The 19,664-nt window shown below is 39.4% G+C and overlaps 2 protein-coding genes across 2 annotated transcripts in view; both read right to left on the reverse strand.

Moving 5' to 3' along the window:
- mgat4a (alpha-1,3-mannosyl-glycoprotein 4-beta-N-acetylglucosaminyltransferase A) overlaps nt 1-9,808 on the reverse strand; it is a 39,795-nt gene extending 29,987 nt beyond the window's left edge. The window contains exon 1 of the mRNA XM_015966140.3: nt 8,853-9,808. Within this exon, the coding sequence (XP_015821626.1) occupies nt 8,853-8,946 (94 nt within the window). The 5' untranslated portion in view covers nt 8,947-9,808. The remainder of the gene's footprint in view (nt 1-8,852) is intronic.
- A 38-nt stretch (nt 9,809-9,846) lies between these two features.
- Nucleotides 9,847-19,495, reverse strand: creg2 (cellular repressor of E1A-stimulated genes 2). The gene is given in 9 exon segments (XM_054746803.2): nt 9,847-12,023; nt 12,026-12,105; nt 12,193-12,214; nt 12,217-12,328; nt 12,498-12,570; nt 12,572-12,669; nt 15,908-15,939; nt 15,942-17,644; nt 18,223-19,495. Coding segments are annotated over 8 exon segments (846 nt in total). The 5' UTR covers nt 16,312-17,644; nt 18,223-19,495; the 3' UTR covers nt 9,847-11,964.
- Nucleotides 19,496-19,664: the final 169 nt, after the last annotated feature.

Consider the following 19,664-nt stretch of genomic DNA (forward strand, 5'->3'; position numbering starts at 1 on the left):
AGTGTCTTTGGGGCACTTCCAACATCATATTTTTCAAAGGAAGAACGACCATGTAAGTGATGGCTTCTACCTTCAGCTAAAACCGTTTCCTTAGGTAAACATACACCCACACGTATCAGCTTTATTCAGGCACACAGTAGCAGTATTGATCCCTGAGTCAAGTGTATTTGCTAACAAGCGTAAATTGATCCATAAATAGATATCAGATCTCTCCTTAATGTTTGCATGAAGACTGGATGAAAAACGCACACCTTTATTCGTTTATTGTTTTTATTTTTTTTGCAAGCCCACACCAACCATTCATTCACTTGTCTACTGAAATACAGAAGCAAGGCCGAGCGGTTCAAAAAGAGAAGTGGTATTTGAAAAGCCAGACACAGTGTGGCAGCAACTTTCCAACCCAAAGCCTTAAGTTTGGCTCTCTTACCATGGGCTCATTGTTTCTCCTGACCTCCACCCACTGTGCCGTAAGACATGATAGGGTCCCAGCAAAAGCTGTACCACTTGATTTTGAGAAGTCTCACACAACACAGCATGAGACTTTGGCCCAGGACAGCTCATCTCCACCCTTCTGGCTTAACTGAGGGCTACAATCAACTTGCTGAAAACTAGAGATAAACAACTGATAGATCACCATTTACGGTCTGTGACATCTATCTATAACATCTATATTACACGACATACTTTCATGTTTGATTACACTGTAATAGGCCTCTGCAAATGAAAAAATTGCAAGTTTGAAAACACCGCTTTCACTGATGACAACTGGAAGAATAACAATACATTTTTGCTCTTTTTTGCCTTACAGTAGCTGTGTACCAAATCTGGCTTTTCATAGAAACTGGATCTAGATTTCACTATACTACACTGGAGCACTGGAAGTAATTTTTAACACCAAATAAATACTGCGGGGTTTCCAATTTTGAGTGCAAGTCAAAAATAGTGATCACAAATAATTAAAGAATAAAAAATATGTTATTTCAGTTTAGAAGGTAACATTTCAGTTAAAAAAAAGAAAACAATAGAAAAGTGTGACTACAAATGAAACAGCTGTTGTATGTGATTACATTGAAAAAAATTGTTATTTTAATGTACTAATGAGAAAATGCGGCAGACTTCTTGTATTCAGCATCATCTTGTGCACGGCATCTATAACACTGAAACTCCATTAATCCACATAAACATAAACCTTATGACACAATACAATAAACAAAGAACAACTCTAGTCAGTAAGTTACCATCTGAAGAGAAATTGTGTGCTGTCTGGGAATGTTGTTCAGAAGTAAAGAGGCAATAGCACCAATGAATGCAGAGCACTGTGAGACAGAGGAAGTGGACAGAAGCACGAGGAGGCGAACAATAATGATTGTTAACTCCCAAACAGCTGATGATGTCTGCTTAAACAGAGGAAAGGCTGTTTTAGACAACGACAAATGCGCGTGTCAGTGCTTCACAGCACACCGTCAGCACTCTTGGCTTCTCTCTCCCATTATACTGCTCACTTCAGGCTCTTCTCATCTTTTAACGTTCACTTTTTCTACTCCTGTTTTCCTTCCAGACCACTTAGGATTTGTCTGGCAAACTGCCCTGCCTCAAAATGTGCACAAGCTAAGTGTGTACACCGACATACACAAACACACACTGAATGACTACAAATGAGAACTCACAACGAGGAAGCCATATCCTCTCTCATTCTAAGCCATAACTCCTGATATGCAGCTACAGCTACCCTTCCTCACAGCTGCTGCTTGCTCATTTACCTCCTTTACTGCAATGACATGCTATTTTTGGCCCATTGTGCTTAGAACGATGTGACGATGGAAGAAAACCATGCCTTTAAAAACAGAGGAAGGGAGTTGTAAATGTTCATGCAAGGAGGAAGTAAGATTTGCAAAATGAAAAAGTAGCAACTGAACAGAGCTGCTTAGAACATAAACCCATCAGTCATCTGATCTTTGTCTAAAAACCACAGGAAGTCAGAATTTAGAGCTCCAGAATTTTACAATCAACGTGCACACATATATGAATTGGTATAAAGCAAGTGTAGCTGAGTTTTCATGTGATTAAAACAAAATAAACATAACGTTGAAACCACATGCTCCACCCCCTCGCCTACACTGATGCTCATGTTTCTGCCACATCCTGAGCAAACTCCTTCCTTCCTAGCATTTGTCACAGAGCTTTATTATTTAAGACACTGATTATAAATGACAACTTTGAGATAAATGAAAAGGTTGGATGATCATTATTACATCTGGACATAAACGTTGGTGCTTCAACCCATCTAATTCAAATGTAATATTAAAAACCACCAAGGAACTGAGAAATTGAGCTAGAAAATAGTATTTTTATTTAAACTGGTGAAGACTGTTGAGCAGCGCTCAACTTCCAACACAAACACACTAATCTCTTTGTCATTTCAAGGTGATATTTAGTTCCTGTGCTTTGTACAACAAAACGTGTTGAATTCTGTGGTGTTTGCTTTACTTAGCTCACTCCCAGTACTCAGAAAGGCTTTGATCATGATTTAATTTCCTGAAAACAAAGGCATGCTGCATATGCCTCTTAAAAAGGAAACCAATTGAACATTTATTTAGAAAACAACATGTAGCGGTCCAGTATTATTTCAGTGAATACTGACGATAAACATGGAGGATGTGACGTAATTGTATTATATACATTTTTTATTTACTAGCAAGTTAACTTTTTTGATGAAAACGTTGGCAGATATTTATTTTATGTGTTTCTAGGTTTTTAACCTTGATTGTAAATTAATTTTCCAACTTTGATGAACAAGAAGTTGATATTAAACAGCAAGTGCTTTCATTTCCTGTCTAGAAAGAAGACAAACTTTCACTTCTCTAATTTTCTTTATTTGTACCATAGTCATTTCTTAAAATTCCTTCCAAATACCAACACTGGTCAGAGTCAGCCTTGACAACCGTTAGGTATACATTTATTGGACTGATAGAAATACCTGAAAATAGACACCATAAATATTAATAGAAGATTCAGAAATAAGTATATACACTCTGCAAGAGTGTACCTAATAAAGAGGAAGAAGAAGAAACAACCATAGGGCCTCTCAAGATAAAAATCACAAGGCGCTTCACAAGAACACATTTTTTAAGTACTAAAAAAATATATATCTAACTATTTGGAGGAGTAAGAAATTTTGATTTAAAAATGTGAGGAAAGGGAAAATGAATAGAAAGAGGTAATAAGTGGATAATTACCAACCAACAATGACCAAATAACAGAGAAAGAAATGGTTCCTGGGAGTTAGCGAAAGGCATTTAAATCTATTTTCATAAAACCCTTCCCAAAAGAAAGTCCCTCTATCCTGTTAGTATTCACTATTACAAACTCGGGGAGATAAGCATTTTCTTTCATTGGGGGATGAAGGAGACCCTAACAGAGAAGTACACATTCTGGAGAGTCGTTCAACAACGAGTGTTTGGACAGCTGACAGGCAAAGCTCTAACACACAGCAGTCAAGTAAGCAGAACAAGACAGGCTGTCAGAAGTAAAGGAACCATTGAACACATAACCAAACATCGTCTAAGAACACCCCTTCTTAACTGGACTGAAACACACTTAAATAAATGTCTTTGAGCTACAATCATTTAAAGGGGCATTATGGAAGTTTGACAGCCAAAACATGTATTGAAATAATAAATTTCTTCTTCATACATTCTCCTGCAATGCCCTGGTCCTGTAGAATGAGCCCTGGCATTTTTACTGTGATTGCCTATTTTTCTGTAAAATCACAGAAAAAGAGAGCTGCTCGGGTCGAGCAGGCTGCTTCATGCGCGTTCACGCTCAGGCATAGCCCGTAGCATTTGCTATCAGTAGCTTTAGCAGCAGAGAGCGAGGTAGTGCCAACTCAGCGACTTTGTCGCTGTTACTAACGCCTAGTGATGAACCTAGCTACATTTCTGAGGACCCTTAGCTACTTTCTTCTAGATATTTCCTGCAAATTAGCAACAAAATAGCCATTTTCGCTCCCAACCGTTCTTTGAACGTTGTTTCATGTGTCATCAAGGATATAAAAGTTACAGATACAAAAGACGTGACTGGCCCTTTAGCTCACCTAGTTAAACGTTGAACTCTCGTGCAGAAAAAACGGGTTCGATTCTGGATGTGAACAAAATTTATTTAGAGTTTATTTTTTTCATTAATGGTGTATTTTTTTACATTAAGATGCCCAAATTTTTATTTGAGACTCGCCGAACGGCTTTGAATTCAAAGATAAAAAAAGATGTGGGTTCAACTTTCATTTTGGAACAATTTTTCAAGCAAGGGAAGGGAAGCTCTGTGAAGCTGACAGACTGACCCATCTTAAACCTTGGTCAACCAAATTATTTAATTAATTAGCTGCACGTTCTCCTGCCCTCTGTCCTCCGGGCCACACACACACACAAACACACGGGACTGTCTCAGCTGTTATTTTCGTTAAGGAGTGTGCATGTACAGCATGCGCGCCTCGTGCACGAGCCTACTATTGATGCTGCCGTTATGCTTTTGGCCTGAGGGGGCAATCGCGAGCATAAAAATTCAAAACTCCGTAAAGTCCCTTTAAATACACAGATTTCATGTACCCGATATTTGTAAAGCTTTAAAAAGTCACACTTTCAAAATGACGCAAAACAACGGCACACCTATAACTGGCGAAGTAGAAAAGACAAATTAAAAAGAAAGTCTGCTAAGATCAAACAAAAATACAAAAGAAAACATGGAATCTGAAATCTAAAGCCAAGAGCACAATTTGAATGTGACGCAGGTGAAAAATGAGTCTTCAAAGGCCATAGACTAGGATTTACATCCTAGCTTACACAACAATGCTCAGTGTTATAATTCTTAGTCAGGTTTTCAAATATTTACGGTCAACACATTTAGAAAATAGAGTAATAAAACATTTAAAGAAGCAAACTTTTTCTAGTGATTTATTATTATTTGCTTTAGATAGTATAAATACTGTATATCAATATTTTTTCCATGCTGAAGTGATAAAGTATGTCTATTCTACACAAGATTAAATAACCATTTTAAAACTTGGCTGAGTAAATAATTTCCCAGCCTCTGTTGGATACATTGTCTGTAAATAAGTGAGATCATAGGAACGCCTCTTTGCTCTCATTGACTTTGCTGTAGCGAAGCTCAAAAAAAGGGCTGCACGATATTAGGAAAACCTGCGATATTCGATAACAGTGCTTAATATTGCGATATCGATATTACTTACGATAACTGAACAAATACTAAAGTATGCAGTGTTGATGTCATCTGGCGTGTGACGTCTGCTCTGGGTTCAAAGCAAACAAAAACTAATGCATGAATTCCATTACAACATAACATTTTTATTGAAAAATTATGCAGCTGCACCTGCTACTGTATCAGCAGCAAAGCAACAAACTGCATGCATGCAGTTTCTCAGTGACTCTATAACATCACCCCCACCATAAAACTTTTTCTGATGCTCCAAATACAGAAAAACATCCCTTACCAGGGTTTTTTGAAGAAATAAAATCTGAAAAATAAGTTTAAATGTTAAATAATACTTAACATCACGTAAATGCAACAGCAAATTCTCTCATTGCTACTGAACATTTTCTCCACTTAGGTGGTTATGATATAAGGCTGTTGCTGCTATTGGAAAGTGATCTGTGCTGGGCCAAACTTTGGAGATTTTTTGAGGGAGAGAAAAACAATTGTCTACCATTCAGAAGAGGAACTAGCAAAAAACTACATGAAAAATATGTGAAAACGTTTGGTTTTAACCCCAAATTGGAAAGTTTACCTAGATCTTAAAAAGCAGCTCAGATGATGAAACTGCAACTATGATTCTGATAACAAGCTAACAAATTGAACTAGCTCCTCTTAAGATAACCGGCTTGCAGAGCTTCTGACTGACAGTTTATGTGCAGCAGCAAATCAACTATCCTGATTAACAAGGTTATAAATGCTCATAAATGAAAAATCACTTTGATGTGTGGGGAAACTTTTCCAGGCCCTCTTTAGCAGGGTGGGACTGGGAGGAGAGTGCTGTAGCCTTTTAGCTGGAAGCTAACCGGAGCCTGGGGCTAACATCACCACCCGGTGCAACACTAGGGACATGAAGGTGGGTTGGTTCACCAGCACGTGTCGGAGTCAGCCTGGTAAAAATGATTAACGGCACCAAGCGGACTCACGTTCATGTTTGAAAGCAACGCTGATTCCAGAAACCTCAGCACAAAGTGCGTTTGTTGCTCTGAGCCAGCATGACGAACAAAGGAACGGCGCCGGCGCGCCGCTAACTCAGTTCGGGTGTTGCGTTCCATTCTAAGGGTCTACGTAGGAAGCGGGCATTTTACGTGAACAGACTCATCTGATTGGCCTCATATCAGAAGGGCTACATTTGATTGGTCAAATAATACTTCCGCGCAAAAAACAGCTGGTTTAAAAAAAGCTGATGTATGACATGGATGGAAATGTTTGAACCAACCATTTATCGCCATTTTTGGCGTGTTTTGCGATGGGCCTATCGCACGTCCTGTTATCCCGATGACGATAATTTTTCGATATATTGTGCAGCCCTACTGAAAACCTTTTCAAACCAAGAGTGTTGACAGCGGAAGTGCAACTTTTCACTTCACACTGTTTCACTTCAAGGGTTCAAGGTATTTTTTATTATTATTCACAAGGGGACTGTTTGATTTAAAACTGACAGCTATGTACACTCATATAACCCATAAACAGAACTGAGAGTAATGCTCAGGACTCTGTGCACAGTAGATTTTATGACAGCATCCGTGAAAGTATAAGGTTCATCATGTTGGAGAGAGTCAACTTATTGCTCGAGTTTGATGCTGATCAATCCGGAATGGATTAGTGATAACGGTATGATGGATAGGCCAGAATGGGGTTTAAACTGGTTAAAGTAAAATGAGGGCAGTAAATAAGTGATGAATGGCACAAACACTTACTGTTGTGTGTTCTTCAATGATAAATTGCATTAGGTAGAGTCAACTGAAAACGATTTCAGATATTTTCATAGGAAACCCACGGGTTAAAAAAAATAAAAAATAAAACACTTTCTAGATTTGTTTCTTGACTTGTCCAGTTTTATTATCAGAGCTACTCATTAGAACAAAACTAGGATGGTACTTCATCTTACACGTACTGTAAAAGCTTGAGTTATAAAACTATCTCTTTCAAATCCTGACAAGCATACTTAATATCAAATCACCATAGTTAAAGTACTTTGTTTAAAAAATAGATTTAAAAAGTATAATCAAAGATGAACAGTTTTGTTTATGAACGGAGCACAAGTACCTACTCTCAATATCAATGGTTTCAGTATACCTCATGAACAGGGGCAACAGACAGCAGAAAGGGCATAATCTCTAAAGCTTTGCCTGCTGTGCACACACATTAATCTAACCATTCCCAGCTTGATTCAGTGTTGCAACTCATTGGACTCCATTTAATGGAAAATATTCCATCAAGCTGATAAGCTTCTGAGAAATCACAACATGAAGACTTGCCTTGGAATTTATCTAAAGGCTGCAATTATTTACACCCTGCTGATAACAAGCCACCAAGGCCCATAATCGTCTTTACAAATACTGTTAGTAACCTCATTGATCCAGCCACAACTGAAAATGACTCACAGATATCCATGTCCAGATGTGTACAGGACATGCAAATATACATGTAATCATAGTTAACACACTGTTGAACAATACAGTTTAAGCGAGGAACAGAATGGTTGATAGTGAAACAGACTGACCAGTACAACCTGTTGCTGATGAAAAATATCCTGTTCTTACAGTAACTGACTGAGGTATTCAGAGAGGTCAGTCATAAAAGAGGAAAGACCTGAACCATAAAACTGAGCAAAAAGACATCTGGTCATTACTATTGTTCCTCTGCATAATGTAAGCTTCCTGTTTACCTTAATTCCCTGTATAAAACTTTAACACCTGCTGTCTAACATCATAACAACTACACCAAGTTTGAAAATGGATTTTCTTCTCTAAACTATAAAGATTTAATTTATGTAATTATTTCAATTGCCATTTACAAAAGGAATTTAAGTGCAAAATGAGCACAAGCCCAGAGGCTGAAGGGATCCGATTCCTCTTTAAGGGTTAACACCTTTACTAAATTCAGTTCAAGCCCTTTCAAGATGAGTTGTCAAGATGTTCCAGCTCCTTACAGGATCAGTTCGATTCAACCAGTTTCACAACCTTTAAAACACATTACGTTTCATGCATTTTAAAGGATTTTACAAGCTTGTAACAACCCTGCTCTTTACAACTGGGAGTAAGCTCAGGGCATGTGCATAAATCTACAAGAAGAGCATTAAAATAGAAATGGGAAATGAAACAAAAACGTCAAAAGTTGCAAAAACAAATAAACTAAAAGGTGATCCAAAGAGACACAACCTTTCCTAAATGTGAGGAAACAAAATAAAGTAATAAAATCATGGCAGTTCAATGACATCAGGAAAAAAGGAAGAGGTGCAAAACTATATATAAGAAAATCAAAAACTGAAGAAAATAAAACGCTAAAGAGAAAAAATAAAGCTGAATTGCCAGTAAGAGATGGGCATTACTGCATGTACACGGTTTTGAGACCCCTAAAAAAAGATCAGGTTGTATTTCTAAGGTTATTTTGTATTTCTCCCAGTGGTTCTCTGCATGACGTGTGTGTGTGTGTGTGTGTGTGTGTGTGTGTGTGTGTGTGTGTGTGTGTGTGTGTGTGTGTGTGTGTGTGTGTGTGTGTGTGTGTGTGTGTGTGTGTGTGTGTGTGTACACATGTAAGCTCCAGAGCTAGTGATTTCATAATCAGTCCATTGATGTAAGACCTACCTTTGCCGTTCTGCCATGCCGTGTACCAGGAAAGACTGAGGAAAGACGTGAAGAAGATGAGTGCAGTGGCCACAGTTCCATTTCTGAGCCTCATCTCATTTCAGCGATGCCTCGTCTCGGCTGAGTGTCGGGGAACCCGAAGCTGCCGTTGCCTGCCTCCCTCCCCTCTCTCCGTCCGCCTGTCTACCTTCAGGATGTTGTTGAGGCGGGCGTAGGCGCAGACATAAGGGCGCGTCAACGATAAAAACTATGCCAGTTAACAGAGTGTGAACACGGGCTTCTCAGCAGTGAGACGACCGCTCAGATGTAACCTCAGCTGCGGTCACCCACTGTCTTTGCGGACGGCTTAAATGTGCTCTTCGGTCTGTCCTACGACGAGGAGTCACAAGTGAACTAATTGTCTCGACGAAATAGCTTACATGACCGGTCAAGACAGAGCAACCAAAATGACCATATGGCCCATTGTAATACTCATAAACGTTAGCTACAAGTTAACACGCATTTCAAGTCTGTGACGGTGGATCCTCTGGGATAGGCTGCTCTGACGGCGTCCGGGAGGCTACGCCTGCTCAAATCACGTTGATTCCGCTTCAATTGATAACATATAAAAACGGAATGCCAGTGAAAACCAACGTGCCGTTAACTAGCTGAAGCAAGTATTACCAGTTAACCTAGTCGACCTGCGGCCAGATATTAGCTAGTTAGCTACCAAGCTAACATTAGTTGGAACTCCGTTGCGTCCGTTGCTCTGAACCGGGGATCTGCCAATCTGCCGTCACTAATCTAGAAAAAAATAGGACCTCCTTTTCCCTCCCAGTAGTTTGCCTCTTAATGTTTTTCCACTTTTGTCAACTTAAATCCGAAAAAAAGCTCACACACCACTGTTTCCATACATAATACAAAGTCCACACGTAACGTTTTCTGTAACTAACGCATTCACCTGTCACGTCGCTCATTTCCGGTGTGAACTTTTCCAAATAAAAGTGAAGCCAAAGACAAGTCATTTAAATTAAACAAAATCTCAATGAAACCAAGTTCAAATGTAAATGGATTTTTTATTTTGAAAGTGTTTTCAATTAATTGACATTTCCTGTGGTCATTGAACCAAAAACTTTATATTTATTCTAAATTAAATAATGTATCTGCTGCAACTTCTAAAAACAGGTTTTTAAATGATGTCATATCCCGGTAAAATTATTAGAAGTTTCGAGTAAGTAACTTCTATTTTTCACAATGCCTTTCACCTCATTATAATTACTGTAGAAAAGCATCACCCAAAGCCTTTCACCTTATTACAATTAATGTAGGAGAGCATCACCTAGTGGACAGTAAAGATCTGTTCAAAATGTACCTTTAGTCAACGCATATCATTTTATTTCACGATATTTTAAAATGTATTCTCCAAACTTTTTTTTACAAATAATTATTTACTTACAAGTGCTGTATTGCTGTTACACTCAAAAAGCTGGTAAAACTTTTTCTCCACCAAGATTCATCTTTATCAGTGAGCCATTTTATGCTGTCAAATTTATTTTTAAACACAAAAACACTATTTCCAGTTTATCAAACAAATAAAAAGCAATAGAAAAATATAAAATACGAAGAACAGCATGGCAGTAAAACACTTAGTGTGAAATGATATATTATTAGTGGTGTTAGATATCACTTAGTTATAAATATTTTACTCAAAGTTTACATGAGATTTTTTTAAAACAGATTTACTTAATTAGTTAAACATGTTCAAGCTCTTGAAGAAAGTATTAGGGCCCGACCGATATGCTATTTTTGGGAACGATATAATGGCCGATAAATCTCCCTCACACAAAAGAAATAATTAAAAAAATTCTTAAGCTTAAACCCTTCATTCTTTGCCTGCCTTCTTGATGCAAACTTATTTCTCTATTACACACCAAAGAACTGTCTTAATAACACATTAGGGTTTCCAAGTAATGCAAATAAGATTTATTTTGCAGATCTCAAAAACAACAGAACACACAAACTCAGTCACAGCATAAATCTAGCATTCAAGTTTTTTCTTGTAAACTGTGGTTTCCACAAATACATTTTAACTTAAAGGAATATTGCACCACTCAGTAAAATTGTGTCTTGTTAAGATTCCCCAGAGTTAGAAAAATCAGAAAAAACATTTTATAACCAGTCCAATATGATCTGGCAGCAGTTGGTTTTCTTAGTTTAGCATAAAACAATGTAAGTGAATTCACATACATTGTGGTGTTTTTTTTATGAATGCAGCCCTTCCCTTCCATTGCTTTATGCTAAAACAACTGGTTACAAACTGTTTTTTTCTGACTTGGCTAACTCTGGGGAATCTAACAACACACAAGTTCAGGGACAGAAGATCCCTATAAGAATATTAAAATAATAAAAATGCAGCAATAAATAAAATGTAATACTTGTGCTTTGTAACAAAGTAACACTCTGAGGAAGTTAACTTGGTGAACTTATTCACCCTGGACCGGAAATAATTGCACATAAGAAACATAAATAAGAATACATTTTTAAAAAAGTTTCAAAACAATAATTTGTGTTCAAAGGGGTGGAGCCACACAACATGAGTTCGTAAAGCTGGCGCCATCTGCTGGATAGGTAGCGCAATATCGGCCATATCGGCCATCTTTTTGGCCGATAGCCGATACTGTTATTGACCCCAATATCGGCCGATAATATCGGCTGGCCGATATATCGGTCGGGTCCAAGAAAGTATGAATTTAAACTTATATTAAATAAATAAAAATGATATCTTATTAGGACAAAATGATAAACACTCAAAAATCACAAAATGAACATTGAGGTATTGTTTTCTAAATTATACAGATGTACAGTTTTCTTAACTATCTAATCATCATCTTAAATAGGTTTTCTCATTAAAATATTTGGAATGAATATAAAAAAAGGAAATGAGTAGAATGCAAATTAGGTGTGATAAATTACAAATACATTAGGGGCTTTAGTTCCATTTTAGTGCAAATTCTTAAAACAGACAATACAAAGATTGTAACACATGGTAGTTCAGTTGAGAATTTAACTATAAGTACATTCACGCATCATAAGAAATTGCATCTGTGTCACAATGAAACAAGGCGATGAGACCTCAGAAAGGCACAGTTTTGAAATAATCCTCCAGTGGAAAGAGTAATACTCCCCCAGTCAGTCCTGCAGCCAGACTTGAATCAAATCCATCTTCATAAAGAACCATTTATGTCCCACTGGCCACTCTGCCATTGCAGGATGTCTACTCTCAAATAAAAACCAAAAACATCTCATTACATATGAACTAAATGTTGCTTCATCCCACTACAGCTGCTTGCAGCTCCGTTACCTCGAGAACATTGCCTTCTTCCACAAGCGAGCTCATCCGGGGCCACCTCCACCATCTTGCCTGTTAGTGTGAGTCGAGCACATCTGGGATCCTCTGGATCATACACCATTTGCCTTAAAACACAGAAGAAAAGAATCTGCCTTTATTAAAACAAGTTATTTTAAGTTCCTCTACCAAGGAGGAGTTTGTTTAAAACATTTCAATCCAGGTCAGAGGGAGCTGATTAGAAACAAAATACATCTAAAAATTGTACTCATAGGATATTCTCATCAAAACAAGGACAAGCTGGTAAATATTTCATGCACTTGTCAGCAGAAGTCACCCTCAGCTTCCGAGAAGGTAAGAGAAGCATAAGGGTTACTCATCAGGTCGACCACTGTTGTCCATGGGCGTCATGTAGAAATAAATCACACCAGTGCTGTTTTCCAGCGGTCCATCAATCACAGAGAAAATGTTCCCAAATGGCAGACCTTTGATGTGAGCAACACACACACACACACACACACACACACACACACACACACACACACACACACACACACACACACACACACACACACACACACACACACACACACACACACACAGGATGTCAATGAAAATTGCTCTGTAACATCACAGTAGCTGCAGCAATGAGGCTAAAAAAATCTATAAAAAGTAAATATTTTAATATCTTATTATTTACTATCTACATCCTTTATGGTCGTTTTAGGTTTAAAACATATTTTGAACAATCAAATATGAATGCAAATTTCACAAAGATGGGAGACAATAAATGCAAAAGAAAGAAAACGATCTTTTCTATAGTGCCTCTCAAGATAAAAATCACAAGGTGCTTCACAAAAATTTAAATATAAAAAAGATTTTTTTAAAACAATTAGGAAATATGTTTTAAGTGAGAAATAATTAAAAATTGTGATTAAAAAATGTAAGGAAAGGGAGAGAGAAAATGAATAGGAAAGAGGGAAATCAGTGGATCCTGGGAAAGGTGGAATAAGAACAGAATAAGGAGAGGGTGATGACAAAGGTCACGCAAAAAACAGCTTGAACAGGTGAGTTTTCAGCTGCTTTTTAAAGGAGTCCATTGAGTCCACTGATCTCAGGCTCAGGGAGAGAGAGTTCCAGAGTCTGGGGGCCACAGCAGCAAATGATCTGTCACCTTTGGTCTTCAGCCTGGTGCGCTGCACAATCAGTAGGCTTTGGTCACTGGACCTCGGGGACCTGCTGGGGGTGTAGGGACTGAGAAGATCACCATCGGATAATGTGCTTGACCATGTAAGGCCCTAAAAACCAGAACCAGCATCTTGAAATTAACCCTGAAGTTGACTGGCAGCCAGTGAAGCTGGAGGAGAAGCGAGGTGATGTGGGTGTGTTTGGAGGACTTGGTCAGAAGCCGAGCACAGGCATTCTGAACCACCTGTAGACGGTTCAGGGAGGTTCTGCTCAGACACGTGAAAAGAGAGTTACAGTAGTCTAAGCGTGAGGAGATGAAGGTGTGGAGAACTGTCTCAAGTTCAGAGCGGGACAGAATGGGACTCAGCTTAGCAATGTTCCTGAGATGGAAGAAGGAAGAGCGAACAAGAGAACTGGCATGAGAATCCAGGGTGAGAGCTGGGTCAAAGGTCACACCAAGATTCCTGACAGAAGGTTTGGTGTGAGAAGCAAGCTGACCAAGAGAGTCTCTGACTTTGGGAACCAGCTTGTCTGGGGCACAGATGAAGATCTCAGTTTTATCTTCGTTCAGCTTTAGAAATTTCCCTAACCAGGTTTTAATAGAGTCTAAGCAGGTGTGTAACAGCTGCAACTTAGACATCTCATGGGGCTTAAAGGAGTTGTACAGTTGGATGCCATCTGCAAAGATGGTAGGAGAGTCCTACCAGCTCAGTGGCCAAGTGGTAGAGTGTCTGCCCTGGGAGTGGGAGATCGGGATTCAGTTCCCGGACGACTCATACCAAAGACTTTAAAAATGGACCCAATGCCTCCGTGCTTGACAATCAGCTTTAAGAAGTTGGATTGGGGGGTTAAACCCCCAAATAGATTCCGAGTGTAGCCACCACTGCAGCTCACTGCTCCCCTCCATGGGGATGGGTGAAATGTGGAGATGAATTTGACCATTGTGTGATGATGACTATGGGACTTTAACTTTAATGGAGCTCAGGATGTGCTGAAGAGGAAGCAGATAGAGAAGGAAGAATAGAGACCCCAGCACAGAACCTTGTGGGACACCATGGGTAAGGGAGGTGGTGGAGGACCGAAACTTGGAGATTGACACAGAGAAAGAACGCTCTGACAGATAAGGGCAGAACCACTCCAGAGCAGTTCCTATCCAGTAGCAGGTGATGGGCCTGCAAAGGGAATTTGTTTATGTTTATGTATTTAGCAGATGGTTTTGTCCAAAGCAACTTACAAGCCAGCAGGTTGCCCTTGAGGCTAACAACAAAACAATAATCAGTCAGTCCTAGGTGGCAGTGAGGCAGCATAATGAATCATGAAGGGAAGTGAACAAGGAGTGGATGGTAGAGTGGAGGACTGGTGCAGGGAGGGTCCTAATTTAGAAGATGCTCTCTGAAGAGCTGGGTCTTCAGGAGTTTCTAGAAAATCGACAAGGACACCCTTGTTCTGGTAGTGCTTGTTAGGTCATTTCACATCTGTGGAACAACACATAAAGAGAGTCTGGATTGTCCTGAGCGTGGTATAGGTACTGCTAGCTGACAATCCTTTGATGACCGGAGTGGTTGGCCCATGACATAAGCCTTTACAAGAGGGCTCAGGTAGATGGGAGCCGTACCATCCAGGACTTTGTATGCTACTGTTAGCGATTTGAATTTAATGCGTGCAGCAAACGGTAGCCAACGGAGCTCAGTGAACAGAGGGGTCGCGTGTTCTTTTAGGCTCATTGAAGACCAGACGCGCCACTGTTTTCTGGACAATTTGAAAAGGTTTCACAGTACAGGCTGGAAAACCAGTTAGAAGGGTATTGCAGTAGTCGAGGCGGGAGATGATTTTTGAGAGGTTGAACTGGAAATGCTGAGATTTCATCCCTCTTGACATGTCAGAGAGACAGTCCGAGATTCGTGCGGAGACTGTGTGGTCGTCCGGTAAGAATGATAGATGATCTGGGTGTCGTCGGCATAGCAGTGGTAGTAGAAGCCATGTGATCGAATGATCTTACTTAGTGAGGTGGTGTATATAACAAATAGAAGAGGTCCTAGTACAGAGCCCTGGGGGACTCCTGTGGGCTCTGTACAAGGACGTCTTCTCTTTGCCATAAACACCACCTCACTGGGTGAGATCATTCGATCACATGGCTTCTCTTACCGGATATTGTTCATGTACTGTGCTCTCAGCTTAAGCAGGCACATAAATTGTGCTGAAATGTTTTTCTACTATTTTGTGAAATTTATTTTTCAAGAAGCTAATATTCTTGTATTTTAATCTTTGCTTTCTTGTCATATTTTCTTATTTCATTTTAGTTTCCTTCTGTTTAATTTTTATGTTGCTATGTTTTTAAGGATATTTTCTATTTAGACCTTTTTAGTTATTTTTAAGCCAAAGATTGTCTAAGTTTTTATTTTATTTAGCAATTTTTTAACAAAGCCTACAAGGTTATACAAAATAATTTAACAATAACCGCCAGGGGGTATCAAACACTCAAATGAGACATCACTGCTAACATTTTACATGAAACTTTTAAAGAAACTACACGTGACGTTACCTTATCCTGGGTAGAAATGGTGGCAAGATGTCATTATAGTGAGCGATGTATCTAGCAGTGCGAGCAGTCTCTTGGTGAGGATGAGGAGGAGAGCAGCTGCCAGACTTCTTCACATTCTCCAAGCGATAGAAGAGGCGAGAGGAGAGCTGCACTGGACCGTGCCCACTCTTGGCTTTGGCCTGTTCTACGGGACTCGCCAGGCGGTCTCCGTGGATGTTGGCTTTCCACAGCCCCACTCCGTCCACCAGCAACTCTGGCGCGTCCTCCTCCAACAGATCATTGTCCTACACATTCACGTTGTGGGTCACCACCCAGAACACGGAGCTCCTCAGGGTGTAGCTCTGGCACAAACACAGGAGACTGGCGAACGCCAGTGATGGAAAGTAACGGGACCTCATGGCCATTCTTGTGTGAAGGACAGAAGACGGGAGTTGCCGGATTCTGAGGGCGTGGTGATTGGACGCCGGCTGGTCCTTGTTCTGGGTAGAGGCCGGAGAGAACAAAAGGGTGACAGATTTACCGAGTTGGGGCGTGTGGTCGACCTGTCATTGTGGCACCGGATTCTGGGGGGTGGGGTCGTTCGCAGTCGTTTAGGGCTGCCGGCGACAAAGACAGTTGAGCAGGTGGGCAGTGTTCCAGTGATAGGAGGGAAGGCTTGACGCCTTCTTTAGGTAGCGAGGGCTGGGAGTAGTTGGGTGCCGAGACCACGCCGACATCTGCCGCCGCAGGCTCTGGCAGTTGGACCTAAGTTGTGGATTTACCCGCCGTCCTCGCAAGCTGCACCCCGGGGCGTTGGATGGTATCGGAAGCTCAGACTCCGGGGAGGGGGTCGCATAAACTGGGACAGCTAAGTACCGCTGCTTGTTTTCATTCCTGCTTATCATCTGGCTTTTAGCGTGAAGCAGGGACGAAATTTTGATTTCAGAAGTGGGGGGGACACAGCAGGCTTGTGCGGATTTGGGGTGGGGGTGTTATGTAAAGACCCTTTGACACGTCACATGCCCATCTCAATAATTTTTCCATCCTCAATATATATATATATATATATATATATCAAAGTTAAAAAATGTACAACTCTATTATCATTAATATTTATTATCATTATTGAAGTGCAGTTTTGGCTGTTGACAATGGATAGGCCATTGTATTTATTGTTTTGGGTCTTTTTTTATTGTTTTTGGTGCAACATTTTCTAACAGGGAGTGAGATTCTTTTTTTTATTTAATTTTTGTTTGTTTTTTTATTCATTTAGAAGTTCTGGTTCTGGACATTTCAATGTTAAATGAAGGTTTATTTGTTGCATTTTAAAGGGTGTACTTGCATTATTATGATATATTAACATTATATTAGTGGTTATTTTGGTCTAGATAATGTTGACAATGATATCGTTTATCATCAACAATTTGTTGGACAAAATATCATCCAGCAAAATTTGTTACTTTCCCAGGCCTAGTCAAAAGTATAAAAAGTATTTATACATAAACGGTCCCTCCTGAGATCTGGCCGTTATTTCATTTGCTGTGTTAGAGAACATGCTGAACTAATGTTTTACACATGATCATCACCCTAACATTTGTCACAATGATCAATTTTATGTCTATCGTATCTTCATTATTTCATCCTCACCTGTGAGCCTCCAGCCTCTGCTCCATCTCCTCCAGGCTCTCGTCCTCCATCTCCTACAGCCTCTCCTGCTGTACCTTCACCGGTCTCTCCTCCTGCATCTCTGTCAGTCACCTGAAAAAAAGATGCATGAACTATAAACAGTGGGAGATTTTGGAATGGAACAAACAGAAATATTTACAGGATGGTTCTAGTATGATTCACAATTATTATTAATATAATGTGTAAATTATTCATTACCAATTTGAGTGTATAAAAACATATTAAATATGTTTTTTTCCCTTAAACGTGTTTAAACAGTTGTTGCATTTCAACACACAAAAAATAAATGGAAAAAATAAGATAAATCTAATGAAAAGAGTACATATTTGACATTAAGCTTAAAAAAATCTGTTGACGATGATACTGTTCATTTTTCAGAGCTTTTTAATGTAAACATATACATTGCAATAGATAAGTTTACAATAAAGTTAAATGATAAAAGTTTTGAAGTTACACTTCTACTACTACTAGTAATAATAATCATGATAATAGTAATAATAATAATAATAAATTATAATAATACGAATAAATTGTGTCTGAGGAGTCAGTTATGTGGAGGAGATTAGTTTGTAAAAGTTAGTTTTGAGTATGTTTGTGAAGGAGGAGGTGAGTCTGAGCTTAATGCAGCGGTGTCACATGTTCCAACTTACGTTTTGACTTTGAAAGAAGTCTCTTATATCCACTTTCGTTTCTTGACATGCTGCCGCCTGGCTGTGCATAACTACCAAAGACTCACAAATGAACACTTATTCAAATGTTATATAATGGAAGCTGAGCTGAGCTCTGATATTACACAGCGTCTAGTTGACGATGTGACTCAGTACCGGTGTTCCCTTGCGGCTCCAAACTAGCAAAACAACGTGAGCACGTTCTGACTGTTTACAACTTGAGTGACAGCAGCAACAGCCAATAATACGTTAGCAAGTATCAGCAGAGCCAATAGATTAGCTTTTGGGTGGGTCTAATAGGAAACCGGTTTCCGTTTCGGTCCTAGTGCTCAATCAAATCCATTTAATGGAGCGTAATATTGTTTTTGGACGGAAAAAAGTGAAGGGGACCGAAACTGCCTTTTGAAAAAGTGGGGGGGACATGTCCCACCCGTCCCCCCCCAAAATTACGTCCCAGGCGTGAAGGACTAGTGTTTTATTGTTGTTTGTTATTGTTTTACTATTGCCAGTGTGAATAAAGGCTCTTTTTATAAGTTGTTGCCTACTGGTGCTGTTTTCGGGTTCTGGATGGGGTCAAGACATTCTGCCCGTGCTCCCACTGAAACTTATATTACACTTGTTTACAAAACTCACGTGCGTGCGCGCGCGATTTTAAATCACGAGACTGCTTCTATGGTGACCTCTACTGGTGGTTAAAGGGAACGCAGCTTCACGTTCAACTTGCTGCTGAGGAGTTCCACAGAATGTGTTGCCTTTATTACATTATTTTTACTTTAATGTCCAATAATAATGAGCTTCATCAAACTGCATTTGGACCTATTTACCTGGAGGACAAGGATCTGTGTTCAATGGTTGCGTTACCAACCCGTTTTCCTTGAGGACCACCTTACCTCTGTGACAGAGGCTCTGTCCAAGACAACCCTGGGTCCTCACCTCCATTCAAATTATTAATTACAAACTTTATTTTGCAAAAATTAAATAGAAATTGGAGGCTTTAGTTGTTTTTTTTATCACTGTTTTACATCATATAGTGTGTTTCAGGGATTTTATAAACCTTATGTTCACAAATTTAACACTGGTAACCTCACAACCTCAGCACACGTAGACACATTTATCTATATTGACCCCTTGGGGGTTGCGGATCCCAGTTTGGGAACCACTGTTGTAGGGCAATGGTTCCCAATGTTTAGATCCTGAGATGATCACCTGAAATATAATTAGATTTAATCACAGAAAAAAAAATAGTAACAAATAGGTAGTAATACTACACTGGTGGTCCCAACTGAATGGATGGTCGTTATTCTTATTTTAATGTTTTTATATGTTCATTTCTTCAAACCGCAGTCGCTGAAGCAGAAAGGTTTGGGGCAATTTTCAAGCATGTTTTAATGTTTATTTGCTCCAACGTATACCTGGTTAGTTAA

Source organism: Nothobranchius furzeri, chromosome 14 (genome assembly GCF_043380555.1).
Source record: "Nothobranchius furzeri strain GRZ-AD chromosome 14, NfurGRZ-RIMD1, whole genome shotgun sequence".
Lineage (NCBI taxonomy): Eukaryota > Metazoa > Chordata > Actinopteri > Cyprinodontiformes > Nothobranchiidae > Nothobranchius > Nothobranchius furzeri.